Source organism: Anser anser, assembly GCF_964211835.1.
Source record: "Anser anser genome assembly, chromosome: 12".
Classification (NCBI taxonomy): domain Eukaryota; kingdom Metazoa; phylum Chordata; class Aves; order Anseriformes; family Anatidae; genus Anser; species Anser anser.
Window position 1 is genome coordinate 11,123,017 of NC_139733.1, and position 18,962 is coordinate 11,141,978.

The 18,962-nt window shown below is 43.2% G+C and overlaps 1 protein-coding gene across 1 annotated transcript; it reads left to right on the forward strand.

Moving 5' to 3' along the window:
• The first annotated feature begins 99 nt into the window (after positions 1–99).
• On the forward strand, positions 100–18,327 carry WDR82 (WD repeat domain 82). Its single transcript, XM_083795323.1, has 10 exons — positions 100–254; positions 309–488; positions 6,113–6,210; positions 9,371–9,437; positions 9,640–9,739; positions 11,340–11,456; positions 11,810–11,965; positions 12,386–12,455; positions 14,198–14,340; positions 14,812–18,327. The coding sequence occupies exons 2-10, from the start codon at positions 328–330 to the stop codon at positions 14,839–14,841; spliced, it is 942 nt and encodes a 313-aa protein (XP_083651449.1). The 5' UTR covers positions 100–254; positions 309–327; the 3' UTR covers positions 14,842–18,327.
• The last annotated feature ends 635 nt before the right edge of the window (positions 18,328–18,962 follow it).

Sequence of the window (18,962 nt, forward strand, 5' to 3'; positions counted from 1 at the left end):
CACACCCCGGTGCCCTTCTCAATCCCAGCGGGCTGTGCGCGCGCCCCGCCGTTCTCCCCCAGGGTGCCCCGCGCGCCGCCCCTCCCTCAGGCGTTGCAGCAAGATGGCGGACACAATGAGGGGGAGCCGCCTCGCCGCCGCCTGAAGCGGCCCGGCCCGGCCCGGCCCAGCACAGCACAGCCGCGGGGCGCCGCCTGGCCTGGCGCGGCACGGCCCGGCAGGGCACGGCCCGGCCCGGCCCACCGTTCCTCCCCGCCGCACCGCCGGGCCCGGCCCGGCCCGGCCCGGCCCCGCCCGGCTCCCCTTAGCGCCGCCGCCCTCGGCGCGATGAAGCTGACGGACAACGTGCTGCGGAGCTTCCGCGTGGCCAAGGTCTTCCGCGAGAATTCCGACAAGATCAACTGCTTCGACTTCAGCCCCAACGGCGAGACCGTCATCTCCAGCAGCGACGACGACTCCATCGTGCTCTACGACTGCCAGGAGGGCAAGTGAGTGAGGGAGCCCGGCCCCGCCGGGGGCGAGGCCCTCAGGGCTCCGGGGCTGTCCGCGGGCTGCTGGGCTGCCGCCCCCCGCTTCTTCCTCCCTCTCTTTTAGTTGAGGCTGGGAAGCAGCAGGGCGGCGATATGCCATGGGAGGCTTTGGATAAAGGGGTGAAGTGGGGTGCGGAGGTGGGAGCGCTGCAGTCTGGTGGGTGTCTCTGCTCGTTATCTCCGCTAGGTTGGTGCTGGTAATTAGGCTGGAGCTGGTAATTTCCCAAGTGTGATAGAGAGTTCACTGTAGCGAGAACTAAATAGTGCTGAAGTTGAGGGGGTTTGAATCCAGTCGCGTTTCCAGGCCTAGAGATCGTTACAAGGATGCAAACTGAATTCTCAGGCTTCTCCAGCCCTAAGTCTCGCTCATTAAAATAGTAGCAGTTACTGTGAGCAGCGTATGGATGCTTTGGTTTGATCAGCTTCATTCAACTGTTAGGTAAGCAAACTGAAAGGTTGAGAAGGTGCAATGTGTGTTCACTATAACTTAGAAAAGCTTGATGGTATTTTCGGTAAAGCCTAGTTCCCAAGTGGCACCTGGGACTGTTGTGCGTAAAGGTGGTCTTCTGTGCTCTGAATGTCTTTTGGTAGTTGTATTTTTATCTGTAAAGGACACTTGAAATATACATCCCCAAACACTATTCAATATCAATTTAATGAACTAAGATGTTTATTTACTGATACTACTTCATGCTGATGAACTAAGATGTGCTTGTTTCTCCTTGAACAGAATTACCCAGTTTTCTTTCTTTCTTTCATGAGATGGTTGTCCTGAGTTATAGATAAAACTCCAGAAATTTGTACAGCCATTGAGACATGGTGCTGCTGTTCAGAAGATAAAAACATAAAAATGAGACAAACAATAGTATGAATTGGTGGTTTATGTTTTGGAAAGTAAGCAAAAGACATTTACATTCTGTAAGAGTTGAAGCAAATGGATCCAAATGATGTCATTATTCCATTAAAAACTCAGTGTTTGGATAATTTCAAGCTCTAAAAAAAAAAAAAAGTAATTGGCATGGTTTCGATGCTGGTTTTCAGTAAAAGCTGTAGCAGAGAATGGTGCTGATCCTGGAGTTGAGGATTGGAAGCTAAAGAGGACCTAGATCCTGAGCTGCTTTTTTGATGTACCGTGCAATAGCAATGAAACGTTGGGGATGATGCAAAGAAAAGCTAAGACTAGAGATTGCATTTTCTCACTGGTACAAATACACACTTGGCTTCTTTAAATTCTTGTACATTTTGTTTAAATTTTAATGTGCTGCTTGTCTTAGAGACTTAATTCACAGGTGATTTTTTGGGTGGGTGGGGGTAAAATCAGACTAGGCAGCATCATATCCATGCAGAAAGTGAAAGGAAAACAAGTGTGTGTACTGTAGGAGAGAGTGAAAAGGACAGGGTAATAAGGCGGGGGAGAAAAAGAAGTGACTGGGAGTACCAGGTGGTAGATGTGTCAGTGTAATGTGTTTTCTAGTTAGCCAGGTACTCCTAACCCTCCTGCTTTTTTCCAGCAGACCAAGGCTTAATGTGTTTGAAATATTACGTCCTGCATATTCTCTTAAGTATACAGACCGCTTTTGACAGTTGTTTTATACTTCTGTTTAGTTTGCTTGCTCTTCAATTGAAACTTGTTGCTGTTCCCAATCTGATACAGTGAACTTCTTTTTGAAATGAATTCATTTTCATTTTTGTAAGAGTAGGTAATGTTGTATGGATGGTTTCTGCCATGGATTGTGTTCTAGATCCTAATTATATACAACAGTAGAAGGTTTGAGTGATGCTAATGTAGATACTATTGATTGCTTTTTCCCTTTCAAACTTGTAAAGAATAGTTTGATGGGTTGGGAGGCATTTGGTGCTTTCATCTCCATCTAATAATGAAATATGCTTTACAGTGAGAGGGTTTGCTTTAATTAAGTTAAATGTAGAAGATAATGGCTTTCTACTGCAGGGGGACAGGGCAGACGCGTTCCATCAAGGTAACTCAGGTTTCAGGTTGTGTTTCTCTAGTGGTTATAAAATTAATTTGAAAATTGCTGTACTGTCAATTGACTTCAACATGTAAGCGATTTTGAGAGGTACCTAGGGATGCAGGGCACGCTTTCCCAGTGAAAAGTTGAGTCTGTGGATGATCGTTGCTGTGAGCAGTTGACATTTTTAGGCCTGCAGATTTCTTTTTTCTTTATCTTAAGCGAGCATTTCAAGGCCATGGAACTCAAGCTTCCTGTGTGCTGGGTTTTGGTATGCCATACCCTGCTTAAGCAAATGGTCCGAGAGTTAAAACTTTTTCCCATGTAAAAGTGACAAGTCCTCCCACCTTGTTACGAAGAGTTCTGTTGGTTGAATTAAAAATGCAGCTGTGTTTAGTTGTAGTACAGGTATGCTGGTTTGCTTTGTTTTGCCATTCAGGCATAAGCCATACCAATATGAGAATCGTGTTGTCAGCATAAGCAAGCCCACAGAAGTGAACTTCGGTTTCTGAATGTGTTGGGACAGTTTGAACAGCGATGTGTAGCAAAGAGCCGACAGGACAAGATCATCTCCTTGAAAGACAGATTCTCTTGTCATGTCTAGTCAGAGCATAGACAAGCTCGAAAACGGTGTGCTGCTTCTTCATGAACACCTAATAATTCTGGACGTGAGATTCCACTTGTATTTCAAAGCGTGTAAACAACTAAGCGGTGGTTCTTTTTTAACCTGTTCTGCATCAAGAAATACCGCTGTAATAGGCTGCCTCAAAAGCATAACCAAGAGGCTTAGCTGCATCCGTGAGGGCTTAAGAATGAATGCTGGAAAGTTTCGGAATGGAATTGTGTGGGGATGTGCAGTGAGTGGTCCTTGAGACTCGACCAGGAGGCTCATGGCTGTGAATCTGTAACCCGGAATGATGTAACGGTGGTTCAGCTAAGGTTTAGTTTGTATTCTGGTAAGTATCAGTTGTGTACAAATCGAGAGGTGCTGGAGCTGTGTTCCTACATGGCTGTGGTGTTTGCTGGGTGTTCAGGGAGCCTGCTTTTGGGTGATGGTTTTACCAGCAGTAGCTGTAGGAGTGACAAAAACCAAGGTATGGATGATATTACAAACCTTGCCTGCTTCGTCTATTCTTTATAGCAAATTTGTAATCTCCTAAAGTACTTCACTTTGGGGATGTTGCTTGGTCTTTAAGTGGGCTGGATAGATTGACCTTAAACTTGGGTTATGGTCACTGATAGTGATTTTTTTTAAGTAAAATTTAGTTTTCTTGGTTTTATTTTTAAAAAGTAAATTGGGAACAGGCAGTCTTATATGGGGAGTGACGTGTTTTTGCTTGTATCATTTTACATGAAAACTTCACCTTTCCTAAAACATAGAAGTATTTTCCTCCTTTTTTGGCAAATTGGGGCTTTTGTCTATCTGTTAGTCTTTATCTCTGTGCATATTCTTTGCTTGCTTGACTTTGGCTCTTGGAGTTAACATTTTGTATTCTCAGGCTTTTAAAGGATTTTTCCTCTCAGTTTAAAAAAAGTAGGGAGACAAAAGCAGCTACGTATAACCATGGCATTTCTCACATTCAGAGCACACTTGTGTATGTGTGGGTATTCTTTACTACAGTATTTTAACTAGTGTGGAGAAACTTGCAAATTCAACTAGTTGGAGCTGTCAGAGCTAGCAGAGCTCAGCCTCCTATAAAGCAGGAGTTACCAAGGTGGTTTTAGTGCTTGCTTTCCATGGCACTCCCCTGGTTTTTTTTCTTCTGGTTAGACCGTTGTGTAGCCCAGAGGCCTCGTACCTGGCGCTCTGGGTACTGACACGGAATCCCAAAGTTTGTCTCAAAAGGTGCGCTCCAGTGAATCAGTGCTGCCCTGTGCGTGCTCTCTGTTCTCTGCCAGAGCGCGCCTGCGCCTTCCCTCCTGCCAGCTCCTGTCGCCGCGCTCCTTCAGGTGTTCCCTGGGTGCTGTGCTGCTGCTGGTAGTTATTTTTGTTTGTAGCAGGTCTTCCGATAATCTGCTTTTCTATTCTGAATAGAGCTTCTAAGCTTTAAACTTTTCATTGATAAGGGAAAGCCGGAATAGACCTGAGTCTTGGTATGGTTTTTTCACTAACAAAATTGGTCAACAGCATAACTGACATAGCTACAGAAACAGTATAGGGAAGTATGTCAGGCATAAAATTACAGAATTTCACTGTCCAAATTCAAATTTCGTATTTTAAAGTACACTATGTATGTACAGTTCTAAATTTGTACCGTGTTTGCATCTGCGACGCTTTTGAAACAGTGATATACTGGAAGAAACTGAGGAAGAATCTGTTGGGATTGGGTGCAAGTGGTACAGGTGGTGTAGGGTTTTTACTTAACCGTGCTGTATTGGCTTTCAGTTGATGGAAACTTGTCCGTAGCAAGCACGTTTGAAGTAAAGCCCAATGGCTTCTGCTGTTTAAGAATCAGTCTTTAAGAATTGATGTCTGTTTTAGTTCTGACAGGACAAGTCTCTGACTCCTCCTCTTGTTTGGGTGTGTCAGTTTGGGGCTGATGGAAACAAGGAAATGGCTGAGCATTTTAGCAATCCCTTGTCTGAGGGGGTAGTCTGGTGAACTCTTCTTTGGCAGTAGTATTGGTTTAAACTGCTCCTGTTGCTCAATTCCATTCCCGTGCTGTCATCTTCTGTTTGCATTAGTAAAACGTTTTATGGGCCTGGGTAATAATGAGAGTTACCAATTTCTGGATTCAAAATACAATCTCTTCCGGGAATTACTGTTTCTAATGCTGATCAGTACCCGTGATGGCTCACTGCCCAGCTTGGGAATCACTGTGCTGCCTTAGCTGAGAAAGAAAGAGGAAGGAGCACAGTGGAGACCTCGCACCACATTTCAGTGCTGCCACTCCTGAAAGATACACTTACTAAACTGCTGCTTCTACGTTTACTTTGCAGTTTAAATTTTTTACTGCAGTACATCACTTGCATACTGGACCTTTAAAAACACAGTTATTTATGTCTTTTTTCTCTAGAATGTCTCTAATTCTGTCATGTAATGTTACACTTGAGTTTTGTGCTCTAATTAAGATAGGATTTGAGTACAATTCTCCAGCAGTTTGAGAGCTACTCTGTTACCAGTGCTTTTTTTATACCACTGCTATATATTTGTGTTAATACCAAGAAGTCCTAGTATGAATGAGACACTTTGTTCTAGGTTTTCAGCTAGCATAGAATGAAAAGACAAATTCTGAATCTAAAATACGCAGCAAATGGACTAGAGATTTTGAAGGGCAATGTACTGATGAAGCAGTGCTGCTTGACATTAAGGGCTTCTTAAGGTAGCTGTTCCAACTCTTTATAGTAGACATTGGGGGGGAATTTTTGAAGGAGACTAATAAGTGAATTTCATGAGCGTCATGGGGAACTCAAGTCTAGGGATGGTCTTGGAGAAAGTACCAAGGTACTTGTTTGACAATGAAATACAAATGCTTCTCTTTGTATAAAAACATCTGACTTCTTGAAACAATCCTGTAATATGGTAATGAAAACGGGCACTGTCAGTGTGAGCAGTTTCGGTTTGAGCTTTTTGTTGCAGTGGGTACAATTATTTCTGCTTTCTTCTGACAGACCAAAGAGAACGTTGTACAGTAAGAAGTATGGGGTGGACCTCATCAGATACACGCACGCAGCCAACACTGTCGTGTACAGCTCCAACAAAATAGATGGTAAGTGATCCACTGTAGGTCAGCATTTTTAATCTCTGTACACTTGAAATTACAAGCCTAGATAAACAGCACTGAAGAGCTGGAAAAACCTTAGAGCAACTTTTAAGTGATGAGCATGCTGTCTGAGATGGGATTTAATGTTCAACTCTAATGCACACCTCACTGAAAGTCCCTCAAGCATACTGCCATGAGTTATATTGCTGCAGCATCAAAGTGTTTAGGCATGGTTAATGAGGTAAAAATCAGTTCCTGACTCTGGGGAGCTGAGAAAAATAAAAATTCAAAATTCACTTTGCTACCAGTGTAGTCAGTCAGCTTGTGTGCCTTACTTTCTTCCTCCTGTGAAATGCCAAAGAAGGAGAATGAGGCCAAAAGGTGGGCTAGGTGCTATAGCCCTGCCTGGTACACTGGCAAGTCAGCTGCAAAGAAAGGGAATGGTTCTTCTGCCCTTCTGCAGCACGGAGGGCAGGAAAATCAGGTAACTCTGCAAATCACCAGACAAGCCTGGAGGAGGTAGTAGAGCTCTTCCGAGATGGGGCTACTGAACAGAAGCGAAGCTCACTGCTTTTTTTGTGATAGGCATAGACAAAGCACTGGTTTCCACCTTACATTTCCCACAGTCACTGTCCGTGGTGGCTACATTCTTTAACTCAGCGACATCGAGCGGCTTTATAGAGCCTCGTGACAGACTCTGTTAATGTAAGGAATCGAGTTTAATTTGACTTTCAAATAAAAGGACATGTATAAATAGATCGTTAATCCTTCTATAAGGCAATGCTTCTTCCCACGGCTAGAACCAGCTAGGGTCAATTGGTTCTTCAAATTCTGTCTCACTGTTGGTATCTAACTGTTCTTCGGTGACCAAGTGTCTTAGCACAGCACTTCATAAATTGTTTCTAACATTGTATTTGTAAACTCAATTTCTGGAATAGTAGTTCGGTTTTTGCCTATGCGGAGGTGGAGATACTGGTTGTGTGTGTGTGTGTGTACGTGTGCTAAGTTGCCAAAGGAGTATGAATCTGGAGCAGATGAAAGTCAAGAGTTAGGAAGTTGAGTTAAACTAGAGCAAGCTGGGCCTGAAACTGTAGGAACAAGGAAGTTACCAATAGAATTGGATTTAATGATTAGGCGTGTGACTGGAAACACTTGCCTTTTCACAGCCTGCTTACTGTTTTTTATTATGGTATTACGTCATTATGTAGCAATTCTGACTTGGCTGTTATTTTAATTTGCAATTAATTAATGATTAACAATGGAATCAACAGTTTTTAATGCTATTTTGCATTTGAAGCTTTTGTTTATAAGCATTGCTAAGTCTTTGAGGAACCAAAACTTAAAATGTGTTGATCCTGAATTAAAACATTATGATAAATACTGAATTAGAATGAAATAAAAAGGTAGAATGTGTAAGTATATCTAAGTGTAATAAAAACAAAAGTGTGTTCTGTAGGATTCCAGACACTCTGTAGCCTCTAATACAGGCAAAGTATGTGGTAGCCCTTCCTGCACTTATGGGAAGTTCGATAAATAAACTGAGGAATGTGTAGGACTGCTGCCGCTTGCTCCCAAGCATTTTCTGCACGTTGGAATTGCTACCAATCCATTTATTTCTGAAGATTTCCTCAAGACCTTCGAATCAAGTTCCTCTTGCCTGATTCCAGGCTGAGGTAGTAGTTTGTACAGTTTGAGGGTCTATGATACCACCCGGTACAGGAGATAACTGTACAGGCCACTGCCTTGCCTGGGACAGAGCGCTGGCAACAAAATGGATCACGCGATTGCAGTTCCCAAGGGCTTCCTCTTTTGCCAAGAATTCTGCATGGGTACTTTGGAAATCAGGTAACGATGGGTCTCGTGGGAGGAAGTACAGATGTGCTTTAACAGCGTGCTTGAAGCAGGTTGGTTCTTGTCATGGCGGAATGTGACACTGATCTTAGGGATTTGTGTTTTGGATAGCCACCCAAGGTCACATAGAGGCTTTTAGAACAGTGTGTCACCAGCGTTATCTTTCCTGCTTGATCAGTCATATTGTCAAATGCTGGAGGATGGTTTGGAACTCTGATCTCTGATGTGAAGTTTCAGGCAAAAATGGTAACTTCTTCAGAGACCACATTTTGCAAAATGATCCTTTCAAAAAAAAAAAAAGAAACCCAAACACCGTAGCCCGAGTGTTAAAATGCTCCTTGCATATTGCATCCTGTTGACTCTTGTTCTCCTGAGTCAAAAGTAAAAATGTCCTTTTCCTTCGGTTTCCTTGGAGCCTCTTGTTACAGCAGTGTGGCGTCTCTCAGCACTGTATGGAGCAGGTGCATCATGCCAATCTTTTCCATCCAGCAGTAGCTTAAACTAGTTTCCTTTAACTAGCGTTAGAAATGATTTTGATGCTGTTAGTCCTTCCTTCTGAAAGCTGCCTTCGGATGTCAGATGTTTAGCTTTTCACTCCTCATGTTTCACTGCTCAAATGCATCTGCATAGAAAGGTTTAAAAAAATTACCTCTGTGCTCTGATATGTCATCAGATTGCTTTCTCTTACAAGGATTTATTTGAATCTTGGACAAAAGTCTCAACAATGTCTTCCAAAATTCTGGGCTACTCTTAGTATGTTAGTCTTTATTCAGAATAAAGTCATCAATTGAGAAATAGTGCTGCTCTCATTTAATTTTTGAAACGATCTTGTCCTGGCTTTGAAGTTTATATTTTCTTCTCTCTGGATAAATTCACATATTTCTTAAGCTTACTGTTCAGTTGGAGGCTTACTTGATGGTTAGGTATGTAGGTAAAACAGCAATATTCATCCTGTAAAGCAAAAAATAAAAATGTTAGCAACTTAGAATGTCCTGATTTTGTGAGAATGAGGGAATAAAACCTACTGGTGCTTTAATTTGAACAACTTTGAAATTGACGTGTAAAAATCACATGAAGGTTTGTCTTTAAGATGTAATAGGACTTCAGGCTGTGGGAAGTATCCTTCCTGGTGCTTGGCTTCCTCTTCTGCCTTGGAAACTTGTTTGCTTGAGGTCTGACTTGAAATCAAATGACCAGACTTACTCACTGTGGCAAAACTGCTGTTGCTGTGGAGAGCAAGTTTACCGTGTGACAGCTTTTTAGATAAGGTTAGGCTCATGGTGTAATAAAGCTTATGGTTTGTTTATGGTTTCAGATACAATCCGATACCTCTCGCTGCATGACAACAAATACATCCGGTATTTCCCGGGGCATACCAAAAGGTAAGATGTGGCTTGGGGACAGTACAGGAGAAATTGAAATAATGCCTGTGATGAGCTTGAATTGTGTGGCGCTCAATTCACTCTGGTTTTTGCTTTGTAGAACCGTTCATGGCAATTACAGGCTTGTACACAGCTGGTGGGTTGTGTTGCTCCATTAACTCCTTTCCTCTGTCTTTGAGGCATGTTATCTTCTGTGTTGCAGAGTGGTTGCCCTTTCAATGTCTCCAGTGGATGATACTTTTATTTCTGGATCCCTTGATAAAACTATTCGCCTTTGGGATCTCCGCTCTCCAAATTGCCAGGTACGATATCAAATTAATGTGCATACTTTGTGTGCTGTGTTTTCAGTTAGAAGGATGCAAAATGGATGTATGTTTGCACATGGTGAAAAAAAATCCAAGCTGGCAGCAGGTGGCAAGAAAATAAGACTGGCAGTAAATCTCCACCTTTCAGTGGTGCTGAGCTGTTTGTCAGTTCCCTATAGGTCATACCGTAGCACTGTATGCTCATCTCACTGAGACCACCCATAAGAGGGCTAGTTACTGATTTCAGGTGTTGTAGCTGTAAGTGCAAAAGGAAATAAAGGTTACGTTTCTCACAAAATTGTTTTAGTGGCCCTAAAAATAACCTCTTTCTAACTAGAGATTTTAATTTTGCCTGTCTGTGGGAGTGTGCCTTTAATGTGAACGTGTAAGTTTGCTTTGGAATGGATCTCAGTCTTGAAGTTGCAACAGATGCCTAGGTTGTAAATTTGGTGGCAGCTCTGTGATTTACACTAATGTTTGAAGTTTTAAGAATAGCAAAACCAAGGCTTGTAACTAGAAGCTGCATCCAGCAGAGGTTGGGAAATGGGTTGAGGAGGCGTTACTTGTAATATTCCATTTGCCCATCAGATGGCAGCCACAGTGGCTTGAAACATGATCGTGAAACCTCAAGGATGTCCCGATTTTGAGGGTCCTGAGCATTGGCTAGCTTACTGCCTAGCCTTCAGAGATGTCAGGGAGAAACTGACCTAAATTAGAAAATAGAGAAGTAGTAAATGCTGCTGAGGAACGGTGTTCCAGAAATGCAGAAACTTCTTAAGTGTATTGTTCACTTTAATCAACAGTGGCATAAAAACATTTGGCTAACGCATAGGCCTGCCAGTCAATTTACAGAAAATCATAAAATAATTTGGGTTGGACGGGTCCTTTCCATTGGAAGGACACCCCCAGGTCTTTCTCATCAGGGCTGTGTGTATATATATATGTATATATGTGTGTATATATATATGTGTATATATATATGTGTATATACATACACATATATACATAAATCATATATCTCAGGTCTTTTCTAATGTCAATTAAGGAAAAATTCTCACTAAAAGTAAGCCATAAAAATAGGTAAGGTCTGATAGCTTCCAGAGTATGAGTGTTCATTAAGCTGGCATGGAAAGTTCAGCAGTGGTGTTTACCAGAGCTGTTTCAACTTGCTTCCAAAATTCCAAAACCTTTTTTTTTTCCCTCCTTCTTCACAACCATAATTGGTAGCACATCGCTATCGATTCCAGCTGCAGTGTTTTGTGGAACTGCCTGATATGATTGCTGATACAGCCACAACATCCCCCCCCCCCCCCCCCAATATACTTTTTGAGTGAATGACAGTTCTAATGAGATCTTGATTTGTTCCAAGGTAATCTTTGTCATTGCAGCAAACTGGAAGCTCTGTGTGATGATATGAAATAGTCATGTTGCTTTTGAGAAGCTGACTTTGAAACTTCATAAAACCTCAATATTCATAATTGAAATTCAGTCATTCCGCCTGTAGGCTGCTGTCCTGCTCACAGTGGGCTCTCCAAGGGTGCTGGTAGAAATGCAAATATCAGTTCAGCAAACTAACTTGAGTTCCTCTGTTTTGTAGGGTTTAATGCATCTCCAGGGGAAACCTGTGTGTTCTTTTGACCCAGAAGGCTTGATTTTTGCTGCTGGAGTCAATTCTGAAATGGTGAAGCTTTATGATCTCCGTTCTTTTGACAAGGTGAGCTACTCTAACTTCATTTCCTACACTTTTCAGCTTGCAAGAAGTAACAAACTCAGTGCTCAGAGACTCGTTTTGTTTGTTCCAACTCACTATCTGGGGTGCCTCTACTTAGCACCTAGAGAGTTTTTGGTTGGTGCATGTCTAGTAGACAGAGACGTCACCAGTTCCTGAAATCCACTCTTGAACCCAATGTTAAAGTTCATATCCACTACCTCTAACCTGTTCCAACAGGTTCAGGCTTTGTCATTGTTCTTTTCTTTTTTCATTTCACATCGTTTCTTTCTGAGCTAAGGTTAAAAGCGGATTCTTGTTAGCAGTAATGCATCATATTTCTCCTTTTTTCTTTGAAGGGGCCGTTTGCTACGTTTAAGATGCAGTATGACCGAACGTGTGAGTGGACAGGCCTGAAGTTCAGTAACGATGGCAAACTCATCCTTATATCAACTAACGGAGGCTTCATTCGACTGATTGATGCCTTTAAAGGAGCTGTCCTGCATACGTTTGGGGTGAGCATGTTGATGTGTTACCTGCTTGGAATTCAGCATTAGGTGCTGGTTTGGGATGAGATGAACACAAATGATAAATAAGTAGGATTTTTTTTTGACAGCTTCTGGGCTCTGTCTCAGTCTCCTGTACAGGTACGAAAGGCAGATGTTTGCCAGCTGGCTGGTCTTCTAATTTATTTTGATTGTTAGTCATTCTTTGAAGCTTTATTTCCCCCTTAAATGCTGGTGCTGTACCTCTGTGCAGGTTTCTGGTTTCTCATCAGTGAGGGCAAATAAATTTAGGCACGTTATGACAGAAAGCAGTTGTAGCCTTCCAGCCCACCTGCATGCGGAGCTCTGCAGTATCATAGAGGGGGTTTTGCCCTTTGGTTGTGAGTTTACTGAACGCTCTACCACATATTCTCCCGTTTTGTGCCATAGGGATACAACAATAGTAAGGCTGTCACACTGGAAGCGTCATTCACACCAGACTCCCAGTTCATCATGATAGGTAAGACACTTCTTTGAAGAAATTTAAGTGCTCTTAAATTGTCTGTTTTTTCAGGTCTCCAATTGTGTCTTTGTTGGGAAACAAAGTATTTAAATAACACAATGTAGCTGTAAGCCCCCTTTAGTTTGGCAGGAATATTCTGTTTCATTAGTAGTTTACTCTTTGAGAATGAAATTTACACGAGCCTGTATATGTCTTGGCAAAACTTTACTTTGTTCTGGCTGAGAACTTCCTCACTGTGGAGAAGAAGAGATTGTTCTTACTTTCTTCAACCTGATGTTTCGTCTGTTTATGGGGGGCACTTTATTGGATAAACTTATCTTCCTACTGTGGCCTTGCAAATGAAAATTCCGGTGGAAGAAGTTCCAAAATTCTTAACCGTATTTAAAACTTGAACAGATAAGTTGTAACTTGTGCTCCTTAATCTTTCCTACCTGAAAGGCCACATGTGTAAATACAGAAGCATAAGAAAATTCCATGCATTTTATTGGGAATACTATTTAAAATAGTGAAACAAAGCTAAACTGCAAAAATGTTAAGCACCAAGCTTCAGAGTTCATCCTGAAAATAGTGATGTTTGTAAAATGACATTTTAAAGTGAAAAAACCTACCTTATTGTTGTAATTTTGGGAGTCCGTGTCTGCATTGAACTTCTGGTATTTGGCATAGCGCACTGAAAGCTTCAATGGAAAGCCTTTGAGTTGATTCTGTGCCTACCTAATGAAATATTTATTTAGTTCTGTGCCTGAACTGAGAACTTGTATGAACAGTGATTCTTACACACAGATTTTGTCCTCTCATATGTCAGTGCAAGTTGACAAGGGTCTTTCCTCCTTACTTGGTTGGTATCAGCTCTCGTTTTCAAATGAGTGACTGTGGCTGTTAATGTCTTTGCCAGAATAGTGTTCACAGTATCACAGATTTCTAGGTTGGAAGAGACCTCAAGATCATAGAGTCCAACCTCCGACCTAACACTAAGTACTCCACTAAACCATATTGCTAAGCTCTACATCTAAACGTCTTTTAAAGACCTCCAGGGATGGTGACTCCACCACCTCCCTGGGCAGCCCATTCCAATGCTTAATAACCCTTTCGGTAAAGAAGTACTTCCTAACATCCAACCTAAAACTCCCCTGTCGCAACTTTCGCCCATTCCCCCTCGTCCTGTCACCAGGCACGTAGGAGAACAGACCAACCCCCACCTCTTTACAGCCTCCTTTAAGGTAACTGTAGAGAGCGATAAGGTTGCCCCTGAGCCTCCTCTTCTCCAGGCTGAACAAGCCCAGCTCCCTCAGCCGCTCCTCGTAAGACTTGTTCTTCAGACCCCTCACCAGCTTGGTCGCCCTTCTCTGGACTCGCCCGAGCACGTCCATGTCCTTCCTGTAGCGAGGGGCCCAAAACTGAACACAGTACTCGAGGTGCGGCCTCACCAGAGCCGAGTACAGGGGCACAATCACTTCCCTAGACCTGCTGGCCACACTGCTTCTTATGCAGGCCAGGAAGTGTTGCACTGTGTTGGGTCTCCATGGTGCAAAGATACAAACCTTATGTTTGAATACAGGTGTGTGAACTCCAGTGATATTTTGTAATTGCTGTAGCGATGCTTTTGAGAATTTGGAAAGTTAAGCTATGAAGAGGAGCTCTGCTTGTTCTATGGTTTGCTGACAGATTATGAACTTTACTTTCTCTTCTGGCCTCTCCAATATATCTTGTGCATCTTGTTTTTCCATTCCTCTCTGTAGGATCAGAGGATGGAAAGATCCATGTATGGAACGGGGAAAGCGGGATGAAAGTGGCTGTGCTGGATGGGAAACACACAGGTCCTATAACCTGTCTGCAGTTCAACCCCAAATTCATGACTTTTGCTAGTGCATGTTCAAATATGGTAAGTTCCTCCTAGTTTGATGATGTGCTGACCGTTTTGCAAAGGAATCTCAAAGTTCTGTGCCGCTGGTGGGCATTACCTTGGGCTTTTGGTGACAGCCAGGCCTCTGTCATGCCTTGGTTGCACCTTACCCGGTGGGTAGGTACATGGGGCAGCACACCAGATACTGGCAAGAAAACAGGGGCATGAAGATGGGGCAGTGAACGGATGTGCCAGCAGAAGTGTGAGTGTTTAGGTTGCTGTACATAGCTGGTATTTTCATTCTGCAAAAGACTGGCTTGCTCTGGAGAATGTGCAATGCAAACCTAACCAGTATAAGAAAGGATTTAAAGCCCTGGGAGGATGTTAGTGCCTCTCCACTAGTTTCTGCCTGAGCACTTGTGGAGGGGAGCAGTGAGCACCTCCTGCCTTGTTCTGTAAGAGATTTATATTCTGCTCTGTAAAAGATGTTCTTTCTTTCCTCTTTTATAGGCCTTTTGGTTGCCAACTATTGATGACTAATTCCTACACTGCGGCTACTGTCAGATGACTTTCCATACTGCTAACAGCAGCATATTCTTGCAAGAATAGTATTGGAATTGCCTACATCTCCTAGACTGTGCTCCCATTCCTATGTATGTTTCCGTATGTCTTACATTATTGGCTGCATTCCTTTCCAAGGACTCCTCCACTTGACCTCCTAGTGTGCTCGGAAGTACCATGCAATGCTTTCTTACCTTCCAGTCCATGCCCAGCAGGCTTCAGCTGAAGTTGGAACCGGCACAGTATTATTTCTGAGAGCAATGGAGACTGCTATATTTACAAAATGCTTGTGGCAGTTTTTAAGCTGTAATTGTTTGTTCTTCTGTAAGTGCACAAGGCAATTGATGTTCCGAGGTGGATTGTGCAGTTACTTCCCATAAGTGCACGTTTTTTACATCTGGGATCTCTGTTTCACTGCAATCCACAGATGGAAAGTTACTTCTGTGCCAAATGTGAACACTGACAATTTTCAACTCAAATAGCAGATGTTGAAGTCTCCTGCCGTTGAACACATGCTGAGAGTGGGTGACTGTAAATTTACATCATACATCCTATCATCCTTTTTTGGCGATTTTAGCGTGCAACAAACCGTGCAGTTTTTTTCCACTGCCAGAGCTTGAAGAAGCCTCCCTGCTGTTCGCTGTGCCAGCATCCCAAAGGGCGCACACAGTACTGATGAGGTCTGGTCAGTGTCCCAAGCAATAAAGGAGTCTGTCAGCAGGAAGATGGAGAAACCAAACTGAGACTGAAAGCACAGTCTGCCTGTGTATCTTCCTTATGTATCATCTTGGCTGATCTTACTTGTAAATAATATGGGGGGGAGGGCAGTGGGAATGGGCCATATTTTTTTACTTTTAGATATTAAAGAACTTGATGTGGGCCAGTATTGTGGGGTGTCTAGGCTGTTTACCTTACCTACCTACCAATGCAATTTTCCCCTCCTGGTTTGTAAATAAGCTCCATTAAATTAAGCCCGAACTGGGCTTAGACCTGTATCCCTTTGACGCCAACAGCGTGCGGTTAGTCCATTATGCATCTTGTTAACAGGGTTTGCAGGTTTTCAGCCCCGAAAGAGTGATGCCTCCTTTGTTAGATGGAGTTGCATTTAAAAGAAATCTAACACGGTCATGGTGGCTTCGCTCTGCTGTGGCCCTGCACCAAGGGAGATGGGAGGGACGCGCTCTCCTGTCCCAGAGGGGCTCGATGGCAAACGGTACAGAAATGTTGGCAAGCCAGTCTTCAGGCCTGGTTCCAGGTTCTTTCTCCTGAAACACTGCTGATCAGATGCATCCAACGGTAGGCCATGACAGGCTCAGCAATTCATTATTCATTGTATTCTTACCTTTCTCGGTGTGCTTGGTTTTATATACTGGGTCACAGCTTGGAAAGTCCATTCTTTCCCTCACTGTCACACGTACATACCCTCTCCCAAATGCAAAATGCTGGCAAGGTGGCAAACAATAATGGGCATGTTCTCTGTGCTCTCAAGCTTCAGTCCGTACTGGAAAACAGTGCTCGAGCATTTTGCCTTAGGTCAGTTGTCTGTGTCTTCCATATTACACCAATGTTCATCTCGACTGTGGGGCCCTGTATATAATTCAGAACATGTCTCTCTCCGCAAGTAAATTGGCTTATAGAACAGCTTCTGTTTTGCTTTTCCTTGCCCCCCCCCTTTTTTTTTCTTTTTTTTAGCCCTTGTCAAGTGGAAATGTGCTGTGCTAAGAGCTGGGGATTTGGAACGAGCGTTCTCCACTGCTGGTTCCTTTAAAGCAGCAGTGCGCACCCAGCTGCAGTATCTGCCTGTGACAGTTGTCAGAAAGACTGCTGTGCACGAGGCAGCCTGATAAACCTGATGTTTGAATCAATGCTGTGGTTGGTTTCTGCTTAGGCTCTGGCTTGCCTACCCTAATGCTCTTGCACATATTTAGAGCCATTTCTAATGGCATCACCTGTGATGTGAGCGTGTCCTTCCCCCAGGGTGGAGGACTGAAGGGAACAACGGAACAGTAGTTGTGATCTCACCAAGCTATTGGGCTGTTAGAGTTGCAGATGAGAGATTCATGCTGCCACACCAGCATCCCTTTTCCCAGCATGTACTGTCCCACCAGCACCTATAAATGCCCGGGGAGAAGGGTATCTCAGTCCTCACGGTTGACAAAGTTTCCACAGCCACCTCTTAAGCTCAGTGTTGTTGCACTTCAGGCTGCTTGGTGCTATTTTACCATTGTCAGTGTTCCTGTAAGCAGCCGTATTTTGCAGTGGTTTGTAACATGCAGCTATTTGGGATTTGTAGTGCATTTTAACAGTTTGACTTTCAGTAGCAAATGGTCTTTCAGGGTTTTAAAGTCTGATGCCTGAAGAAGTGAATGGATACCCCCCAAATGTTTTTTCTTGTTATTTTTGACAGGGAAGCATTTGGAAGTCTGTTATTCTAAAAATGTTCTTTGCTGATGTGGTTTGAGTGCTTGTTTAAGAAACGTTCAGTTCTCTTCTGCTTGCAGTGTTGTAAACTTTGTGTGCATTGCAGCATGAAATGTTTTAAAAAGAGGACCAAAGGACCAATCTAGAAGGACATACACATTAAGAATATCAGCGGCATTCTGGAGTGATGATAAATTCACAGGTTTGTGCACAACACTGCACTAATGCTCAGTTCAAAGTTAAAACAATGCTTTCCAGAGGCCTGCTGCCACCTACACAGTGGTAAAGACATCTTTATTGGTCGATGTAGCAGTGAGTGTTTTCCGTTTGCCTTTAAAAGAGGGAAGTGTGCCAAGGATTGTCAAGAAACTTCAGTATTGTGCGTTTCTAGACTAGGCGAATAAAGGTTTTGGCTTCCAGCTTCTACATGCTTCTCTGAAAGTATCAGGACTGTACCTCCCATGCTCTTCCTGGCACCCAGCTAATGAGAAACATACCTCATTAAAAACAGCGCTCCTGAATATAGCGGTGTCTGCACTTCTGTAAAGCCAAGCAGGAAACAGCATTCTGTGCCCCACCACCCAAATCTGAGATCTTTAAGAGGAGCCCTCTGGTTTTGGGGATGAAATAAAAATGAGGGGGAACCGAGACTCAACAGCCCACCCCTGAATGAGTGATGTTGGCTGAGCTCATCTGCTTGGGCTGTAGGAGGCTGTTAGTCTTTCTGACTTCTTGAGGCTCCCACATCCTTGGTTAATGTCCCAGCTACTGCTCTGGAGGACATGGAAGCACTTGAGTGAACAAATTTGGAAGCAGCAGTGTATCTTTCCCAGTGCTGCTTCTGACTATATTTGCACTTTAAGAGTCTCCTGTTGAGAAGAAGCTGGTCTCTTTGGTTTTGAGCTGGTATTGTAAATTTTACTGCTAGGTGGTATCTGCAGATGAGTGTAAATACATGAAGTCAAATTATTCTTTGTCACGAAATATTACATATGTGGAAAATTCAATATTGTGGCTGTTACCAATAAATATTTTGTAGACAGATTGCTGAGTGCTGTAAATTCTGCCTTTGTCTGGTGTGATACGACTTGCTGGTTTCATAGAGGGGATCGGGAGAAATCTATTTTAAAAATCTCATTTACTTTGGAAAGTCAGAAGCTGTGTAGTGCAAACTGTGAGGCTCTAAAGCTATGCCTATATAACCTTAAGAGGACTTCCTTGCCTAGAAATGTATTGGGATAGGGAAGCAGTCTTGTTGAGGTACAGTGCTCTAGGTAGAGGAGTGTTCACAGGAGACTGATCTGGATATGAGCAGAGCCCTCTCTCAGTAGGAAGGTGGGGAAATAGCTTGCTGAGTTGGTGTAACAGGAGACTTGGATCATTACAGTCAAGCTCCGTACAGGGGATGGCAGCACTGAGTTAACCTAGATAAAATCCCATGTGTTACTTTCCGGTTAAACTCAAGAGGATGGGAGAAAGTGAAGCTGGAGAGGTTTTTTTTTTTTGTTTTTTTTTTTGTTTTTTATACTGCTTGCTTAAACCATGAGGAGATACCTTAGAAGGCTGCCTCCTTCCTGGGTCCAGGCCTTGTACTGCAAGAAATAATCTGACACCAAGCCTTTTGGGGTGGTACTGCTTGGGGAATACTTCTAGCAACAAATAGGTTAGGGGCAAAAGAC

Excerpts from the sequence above, each read along its gene's own strand:
- WDR82 (XM_083795323.1), top strand. The coding sequence starts at position 328 with ATGAAGCTGACGGACAACGTGCTGCGGAGCTTCCGCGTGGCCAAGGTC. Across the intron at positions 9,438-9,639 it reads TTCCCGGGGCATACCAAAAG|AGTGGTTGCCCTTTCAATGT; the intron begins GTAAGATGTGGC and ends TCTGTGTTGCAG. Across the intron at positions 12,456-14,197 it reads CTCCCAGTTCATCATGATAG|GATCAGAGGATGGAAAGATC; the intron begins GTAAGACACTTC and ends TCCTCTCTGTAG.